Source organism: Pholis gunnellus (assembly GCF_910591455.1).
Source record: "Pholis gunnellus genome assembly, chromosome: 15".
Classification (NCBI taxonomy): domain Eukaryota; kingdom Metazoa; phylum Chordata; class Actinopteri; order Perciformes; family Pholidae; genus Pholis; species Pholis gunnellus.
The window spans coordinates 5,712,317-5,721,749 of record NC_136542.1 but is presented as its reverse complement, the minus strand read 5'-3'; the positions used below and the strand labels follow the sequence as shown (position 1 = coordinate 5,721,749).

Below are 9,433 nucleotides of genomic sequence, written 5' to 3'. Positions count from 1 at the left end.
TCAATAAATTCCAAAATATTGTTTTTAAATATTAGAAAATATCTCTTCTCTTTATCTCTGTAATACTACTGAGCTTCATATTTTTTTTAAATATAAATAAAATATGCGCTAAAGACCCTAAGTTTATTTGAGAAACAAATGTGCAAAATTGCATTTTGTAGTTTATATATTCACAAATATGTTAATTTGTTTAAACCATGTATTTCTTTAGCATTGAGCTAATAATCTGGCATAAATGTTTATGAATATAGAAAGGGCCATATTAAGTGTAATGAGGTGAGGTTATTTTAATGACTCAAACATTTTAAAGAAAAGCTTTATGTGGTGACAAAAGCTGTGCTCAAAGCATTTCTGATGAACTTTCCTAGTGAGCCGTGACGCTCGGTAATAGAGAATTCAGGCCTCGCGTGAGCGTGGACATGGATTTTTTTTATGAAAAGCGGTTTCCTGCTCATGTAAAACAGGCCGGCGGGCTACAATACCCTGAATTTACCTGAAGCTATCTACTAACAGAAAGGGAGAGGGAAGATAAATATTGCGTCTATTGTTCTCAGAATAAAAACTGTTGGCGATTCCCACAAAACAACCGGCAGACTCTATGAAGACCAATAACAGCCAAACAATTTAATAAGATACATTCAATTTCATTGTGCAACATTTGTCAATTGTTAATGCTCTCGACTCCAACATAAGACCAATGCCAATTTTGTCTATAAACGTACGTGGAGAGTCCCATGCTGTCTGTAAGGCTAATTGCACTTCATTCAACGTACCTTAATCTAATAAATAAACTTCTCTCTGGAGCTCTCGCATACAGGTACATTTTTAGAGAAGTGGGAAAACAATGCTCCATAAGCCAGTTGCTTTTATCAAAACATAACACAAAAAAAGCATACAAACAAATATATATATATATTTAAAAAAAAACAATAGCAATTATTAAGCACCCTGAAACACTAATGCAAAGTTGTTCCCCTCTTTGATTGCGTACTTGTGAAGTTATACATTACCCCATTTTTTCGCCCAAAGACATTTGCAGAAGTGTGCAATAAAGAATCTGTGAGGAATTGTGTTGATGGATAGAGGAGCAGTCATACATCAGTCCTTCAGTACACCTGTCTGTCCTGCAAGTTCTTTCAAACAAGTTTGTTGTAAAAAAAAAAAAAAAGAGACAGTTTATTCCTTGTGTGTCTTTGGTCTGACTGTGTGTAGCAGGAGGAGGAGGAGGAGGAGGAGGAGGAGGGGGCACAAATATGGGTCCTGGGGCCGAGTCCTTCATGGAAAGGGGGCAGCGGGAATGAAATGAAGCCACAGGGGACAGACTTGTTGTCTCCTGTCCTCGCTGTCTCTCAAGCCCCCCCCCCCTTCTCCCCCTTCCCTCGCTCTCTCCCATCAGTCTGACTTCACAGCGCCGAGGCAGTGACGGGGTGCATGGCGTCACGGTTGGCTGTCATGCTCTTGAAGGCCAGAGAGGTGGCGATGTCACAGTTGTGGGGAGATAGAGCACTGCCACTGGGCGGCTGCCATGTGGGACCGGTCACATAGGCCGACGTGGTGGCGCTGTACCCCATGTAGGGTGACACTTGGGTGGTGGGAGGGTGGTAGGGAGGGATGCTGGGTGCTGTGACATAGCTGTTCACTGTGGGCAAGCCATTCAGCGTCTGGAAACAAAAGAGAGAGAAATCGGCGTTAAATGTCTGAAAGGTCACCGACAACTTGTCTTTTCGGGCCCCCATGCTCGGTGTGGAAATCACAGATTGGGATTTTCAGTCTGTGGTTTCCCTCAGAATTGAAAACCTAAAATGCTCTGCCACAAAAGCTACTCTTGGCTGTGCATTAAGAAGCAAGACTTTCATTTTTAGCTACATTGTTTGGTGACCCCCCAACCCAGGTAGACACACACAAGCTGCTGAGTTATAATGGAAAAAGGCTGAAGCAAGCTGTAGGGGAAAGTGAAAGGAATAGTGATTGAATTAAAAACAGCAGAAACTATAATTCTAACTTCACAGCCACCGCATAAAAAAACCATTTTGCCAATTTTGATGAAAGCATGAGTGATCAATTATGCGCACTCATGCCCCTGGAACATATTAAAGATGGATAAAAACCATACATGCGTGATTGCCCGTCTGTCTATGGGACTTGTTTTCTACCCCAAAAGTGGACGTTTACTCCGGCTGCGTTGTTGTACCACGTCAGACGATGGGAGACGGGGTGGTTGGGGGGCGCCACAAAACAGATGTTATGAGAGATTGAGAGTGAAAGGGCAGGAAGAGGGGAAATATGATAGAGAGTGAGGCAAACATGGGGTTCGGAGCATGAATGAGCTTTGGTTTTCTGGCACAGCGACAGGACTTAACTTGAGGAATTCACCAAAGCATTTCAGCAGGGAGGCCGAATTTCTGTTGCTGGGTGGTCTGCGACTACTGAGAATTATTTTCTAAAATTGGGATCTTTTCAGTTTGGTTAACTTCATTGTCCACCAGTCACTGGCTGTTTCTTTAAAATAAAAAATTTAAATTATACTCTGAGCTGACATTTGTGGCAATTATAGAACATAACTATAAAGAGAAACCTAGTTTTGTGTGTGTGTGTGTGTGTGTGTGTGCGTGTGCGTGTGTGTGTGCGTGTGTGTGTGTGTGTGTGTGTGTGTGTGTGTGTGTCTGTGCCTGTGGGTCTGTGTTGGGTGACTGTGGATGTCTGTTGGTGTTTGTGGGTGATTGTGTGTCTTCACTCGGCTCAACGATACTGAAGCTAATTTCAGAAGCAGCCACACAGGCTTTGAGCTAAAATAATGGGTTTGTTTTTTTCAATTATATCAGTTGGAAAAATGTTTAATTAGACTATAGGATGATCACATCTTCCACTAATGAAAAGCACCACATGTCACACACATAACTACAGTATAATGCAATCAAGAACGCTACAGCCTCAGAAATGGCTGCAGAGATGAATCAACACCTGTCTGACACAAATACAGGTTTTCATTGCATGTATTTATGGCTGTTATCAAACCGACAGATATGTGTACCTGTTATACAAGTATATTTACTTCAGAGGTGGATAAGAATGTATTGTATATTTTCTATATCTTAGAATTTACACACAGGTTTTTATTTCATATTAATATACCTATACAAATATTATTATACCTATATATCCTGCTAAGAAAATAAATGTGTATTGTATGTAAATAATCTTTTTTATAAAATTGTTTAGGTTAATCTTAGTTCATTTTAGTCAAAATATATATTTTTCTTTGTGTTGGTGTTCTGATGGCTTCTTGACTTGGTAATATTTTAGAACAAGTCAAATCAGAGCTGAATATTAAATAAAAGCACTGACGCCATTCATCCAAATAATTACAACTCAAACCTATTTGCTTTGTCACACTCTGATCACATAGTTTATATTAGCAACAAAGCATTAAAACTTTTATTTTTTTATTTAAAAGCACCTTAATTTAGCGTGTAAAACTATTAAACGATATATATATATGTGTGTGTGTGTTTACTTGAAGAGTTTACCAACTTTTTTACCAACATTTTTGTGTGAACAGTGTCACAGCTCTTTTGTCAATCAGTTGCATTAGTCTTTTTAATGGTAGTCCATTTTACTGACATTTTCAACCGTTTTCGAAACTCCGAGGCGCCGCGCGCACTGAGCTCGTGACTCAACCTTAAATCTATTTTAGTGATGCTCCTCTTCTTTCTTCCAGAGAAAAAACCTGAGAGTCCCGTGGGTGCATCTGCCCTCCAAACAGCGCCTATAGGCCACATGGTAGGCTACTAACCGCAGCCCTCAGGCCTCATACAGAAATCAGCGGATATGATTTAGGCCGATGATGCGTTCAGGGTCCCATTTGAATTATCTTTCTACACACAATCTACTTTACGAAAAATGAAGGAGACAAGTGACACTTTGTTTTGGAAATTCGAAGACAATGAATTGCAGTTTGAACACTTTTCAGCACGCTCCTTGCATGACATCTCTATTTTACTGCGTTTCCCTCAAAGAACAAACGCAGATCTAACATTAGATGTTCGCAGGCTGCTGAAGCTGCCTGTACAAAGGCTCGGTTAAGTTCTTATGGTGGAACACTACTTACTTTTGTTTTTCATGCAATAAAATCTGTAATTTATAGAGTTGTTATTTTCTGCATTTAATGGCTCACTTCTGTTTTTGTACGGTTGGTTTTCTTGTTCTGGCTCATTCTTGACAACTTGTGCAGCGCTGACAATCTCACAGCATCGGTCCTGTTTTCTACGTAACGGGCATGAAAAGTCCCCCCATCATAAAATGGCAAAATAAATGATGCGGCATGAAATAGTTTTTTGTTTTTTGTATGTAACGATAATCACACGCCCTGTCAAAATAAGAGAAAATGAGGACGAATGCATGCGCACACTTGGGTTATCCCTCCAGAAAACCACAAATAAAAGACTATAAAACGACTAAAATTAATTTTGATTGAGAAAAATAATTCTAAAAATCTAAATAGATTAAGGTTTTATAATAAATTGTATTTCTAATAATTATAATTAGGAAAACTAAGTATTTTAAATTAGTGTGAAATTCGGCGTCGATTGGTATATTCATCTTCTTGTTTTGTGGAACTCTGCATAATATTAAAAATAATATAATATATATATTATAACATATCGAGCTTGAAAACAAGAATCAAGAGAATATCTAGACTATCCAAATCTATTTAACCTACTAAATATTAAATGAGTTACACTCAGATGATTCACTGACTATGCAGCAGGCTGTACAGGAAATGGAACAATAATAAGATATTTTAAAAAGCACCATTACCAACTAGCCAGCATAAGGAGCGCATTAACGCTGTGAAATTTCCAAACCACATAATTATTAAAATGTTATGAAATACTCAAGAGTTCAGTGAGATTAAAAGCCAGCTTGCCAGCAGTTTGGATATACTCTATTCACTAATGTAGCATTTTTAGGTTACAAAAAATGAGGTGTCCATTTTCTTTTTACCTGTGTGTATTTTGCTTCAGGTTCTAAATGCGGTTTATCCACGCCATTGACTAGTGGAGAGTCTGTTTATAGTGCTCCATTCTTCTAGTTTGGCGCTGGAAAAGGATGCACTGTCACTAACTGGGGGGGGGGGGGGGGGGGGTCAAAAGAGAGCAAGAGAAGAGAGGAAGAAGAGATTTTAAGATTATGAAATGACCCGCATAGGCCGCTGCCTCTCATGCATCGATGAGGCGCAGGTTGCATTAGACCATAAACCCCGTGACATTTTGCACTAAAGCACGATTATTTGTCATTTTACGCACAAATCAAATAGCTCAAACAGCCAATGGGCTTTCGTGTGCGTAAAGTTTGAATCAAATGTTATTTAAACAAGAATAGCAGTTTTAGTGTCCAGTACAATATTTACATAAGAGACACTTTCTAATTTTTTGCACGTGAGATATTAACATAAATTATCTTGTTTCAGTAAATTTATCAATATTTATCAATAAACGTGATCAGGCATTAACTGTCTCTGATCTGGATTTTGACTTAGAACATTGTGATTTGTTTTTTTACGTGCCTTCAAGTATACAGAGTGAAAGAAACTAAATGTTTTAGTTTCCCCCTGAGGATCAGATTGAGTTGAAGATGGGCGGGGAAGTGAGACGACTCTCTGGTCAGGGACATTAGAGCCCACCAAAGCGTCTTCCTGTCGGGGGACAAATTAGATTTACTTTCACCGTCTCCCTCCTTTGTGCGTGATGGATATTCTGGGAAAACCAAGCACACCAAAGTTATAACTCGATAAATACCTTTGTTTCCAAATATATGCGTTGTGTACATGTGGAAATAGTATTTTTGGATGAATTCAGAAATGTAATACATGTGCGTTTAAATCAGTGTGTCCCCGCATGCGCGTTAAATTAAATAGCTCAAATAAAATCACTAGGCCTGATTAATAATCCTGTACATATTGTCCTGATTTTTGCTATTCCTCATTAAGGATAAATATTAAAAATCATTTTTTTATTAATCTGACTGGTGAAATCACTTTGGTGCACATGAGCTCTCACCTTAAACTAGGCCTACTGTAAAACTAAGCATTACAAAAACATGCCACAAACATCTGCTAATCATTTGGAAATACACATATTGTTTAGAAAGGCAGCGTTTCAAAACACATTCCTGCCCTTGTGATTTCTCGTGAAATATCTGCCTTACATTTGTGTTGTTTAGATTGCCCGAGTTAAGTTCTCGCATGGCGGTGGAGGTGGAGAGGAGCCGGGGCGTGTTTGTGTGCATGGTAGCCCATGAATCCTGACAGCAGGACCGCTTGCAATGGACTGACAGCACTTCGCTTCCTGCCACTGGAAAACAAGCTCTGAGAAAATCCCTTTTCACAACATCGAGCCGACCATTAACACTGATTTATGCCGGATCCCGTTTCACTGTTTCCAAAACAGTTGTGGTCTCGCTGAGTGCAAGCCAACGCTATCTGGGGGCCCATACCTGCATGTGACACGTAAGCGACAATCGCAACACGTGCAGCACAAAAAATCCAGGTTAATTATACCTGCTGAATACGCAGTCCTGCACAAAATGTCTGGCTCCAAGTCATGGCAAACATTCAGCACACCTCATTTTGATGCACTTCATCTCACCGCCTTTCCCTCCGCTGTCCCTCTAATATTCCACATCCGCCTCTTAATTATTACTGCAAGCCGGACCATCTGTTTCTGGACTAACCTGCCTCCCTTTCAAATCAATATCAGGCGGCAGGTCAACTGGTACTTAAGCTCTCTCTCTCTCTCTCTCTCTCTCTCTCTCTCTCTCTCTCTCTCTCTCTCTCTCTCTCTCTCTCTCTCTCTCTCTTCCCATAGAGACCTTAGAGTTTATAACGTCCCAACTTTTTGAGGCCTATAAAAAACAATCACAGTAACTAAAATGGAAACAAATGCACCCACTCTCTCTCTCATACATTCACACTCTTGCGCGCAAAACCCTCTTCAAACGTACTTTAAATGTAGTGCAATAAACAAATGCAACCGCCCTCGGTGCCGCCATGCTTACTTTGTTGCTCTGTAATAGACCGTATCCCCAGAATATCTGTCACGGAGTGCGAGGAGGGCCATATCCTGTGCATGGCCATGTGTCCGGGAAGGGTGGGCATGCCAGGGGGAGTGGGCACTTTGGACGTCGGGTATGAGTACAAGTGGTTGTAGGGTATCGATGATTGGGGCGGTGGGTGATGCGCCTGCTTGCCTGACTCGTACTGGCTCTGCTGGGACAGATTCCCGATCTTGTTGCGGAGGATCCGACTGATGGAGCTCACGGAGGGTAGATTGAATTTGTCGCAAACCCCGTCGGCGAGTAGCCTGTCCCGGATCTCCCAGGCAAAAATCCCCGGGTCTCTCTGCTTGTATGTCCGTATGTGCTTGACCACGGTGGGCGTGGTGACCCGCGGCTTGCTGCCCCCGATGGCCCCCGGGAGGATGGAACCGGTCTCGTTGTAGCGGGCCAGGATCTTGCTGACGCAGCCGTGGGAGACGCGCAGCTGCCTGCTGATGTCACAGGGTCGAATCCCGAGCTGGGCCAGCTCCACTATCCTCAGCCGGATCGCGTTGGGGAGCGGCCTGCCGTTCACGAAAACACCGCCGAGTTGGTTCACCTCACCGAAGGCTGGCTCTGGTGTCGAAAACAAACACACAAACCGGCGGAACAATGAGACAGCGACCATAACCGACTTATGGCCCACCACAGACTGCTTTAACCCGGGTTAAACCACACATTTAAAAGGCCTGCTATTTCAACACATAATTGTATAGCTTCATTCAAATATTGCAAAAGTGTTTTAATCTACTCATTCTAAGTTTTTCCATTTATAAGTGCATTGTGTAACCAGAACTCTTTAACGTGTTTTATTAGTGCATTTAAAATTTCAATCATTACGCAAAATCACATCTTTTTAAGTGCTTTCACCCCCAAAAAAGTTTTCACTCTAAAATACAAATGTATTACTTTTAGTTATGTGTATTGTTCGGGTGAAACGCACACACCAATAGCTGACAGAGTTGTTATTGCGCTAAACTTCAGACGAAAGTCAAAACTCGTGCGTAACTGACACATGTCATAATTCAGTCTGCTGGTGTCCTTCCACTGGATTATCAGATAACCCGACCCGCCAAAACACCACAGACAGCCGGTATCTCGCTACAGTTGACCACCTTGCCGTTGGACCGTGTGTTGCATCCCTGACAAGACAAAAAAAACGATCCCACATTGAACTCACCCATCGCGTTAAAGCCGCAAAGGAAGAACACGGTGTCCGGATTGTGCCTCCTGCGTGGATCCTGCTCCGCGTCCAGCGTGTCCGCTGTCCAAAACCGCGTCCAAGAAAATCTTCTTGCGCGATAAGGAACAAGAGGGACGAAAATGCTCGATCTGTTTCCTGACGGCGCTGCAGACAGGTTTACATTTCAATCTGTTGGAATTAGGAGGCAGGACTTCCAACGCTTCTCCCCCGCTGATTGGCTCACCCCTCCAATAGACTTTCCAGATTTCTCAGAGCTGCGTTGCTATTGGTCCAAAAGTTTGACATGACAGGTCCACGGATACCCCCCCCCCCCTCCCCGTCCTCCTCCTCGTCCTGCTCCCATCAGAAAGCAAAACTGGGGATATACCACCATGAATGCGTTTGTTATTGAGACAGATGGTGAGTAAAGAAATATCAAGATTTTGGATCAGATCTTCGCCTTTTCAACAGCGATGTGGCGCTAAATAAAAAGATGCGTAAAAGCTCCAGTGGGTGACCATCACAAGGAACCATCACCTGAAAAAATACAAATATTTTCATAATAAATGATCAATCTTTTGCTCATTAAATCCCATATAACGTATAATACATGTAATCATTTATTTGTGTTTGTTTTGTTTTCATAACGGGGATGAAACCCCCAACAAAAGTTGAAGTTCTATAATAAAAAAAAAGGTGAAACACCTGAGTCTGGGTGGCTTTTACGCTCCACTACACCACCATTAATCGCAACCTTTTGAATGGCATCATTAAGGAAATGGGAGGAAATGACTGATTGGTTTTGAGTAATGCAGTTGGCTGATGTTTTTAAATTGTATCTCAGTGCGTTCGAGGATTATCACACTTTTCCCTCATTTTGTCGCCCATGTTTTAGCTCTCCTTTACGCGTTAAGAACCGACTGCTACACTTTCCAAAAACAAATCCTTCACGGGGATGATCTTTAGCTGAAAGCGAAGCGGTCAAAATGTTTAACCTTTGGAAAGAATTACTGGTCGTGCATTTTGAAAATACATGACAGACGTTAGTTTTATCTCCTGTGCCAATTTTAAATTAAATATGGTGTGATTTATTTAGACGTGTGCAAAACGAACATTACACTTAAAAGCGCTCAACAGTTTTCACCTTTTAATTTT

At 41.4% G+C, this 9,433-nt stretch overlaps 1 protein-coding gene across 1 annotated transcript; it reads right to left on the bottom strand.

Moving 5' to 3' along the window:
• Positions 1-1,403: 1,403 nt before the first annotated feature.
• pax9 (paired box 9) lies at positions 1,404-8,279 on the bottom strand (the record flags this gene model as incomplete). The annotated part of the gene is given in 5 exon segments (XM_079174666.1): positions 1,404-1,661; positions 5,005-5,065; positions 5,067-5,124; positions 7,057-7,671; positions 8,276-8,279. Coding segments are annotated over 5 exon segments (996 nt in total).
• Positions 8,280-9,433: the final 1,154 nt, after the last annotated feature.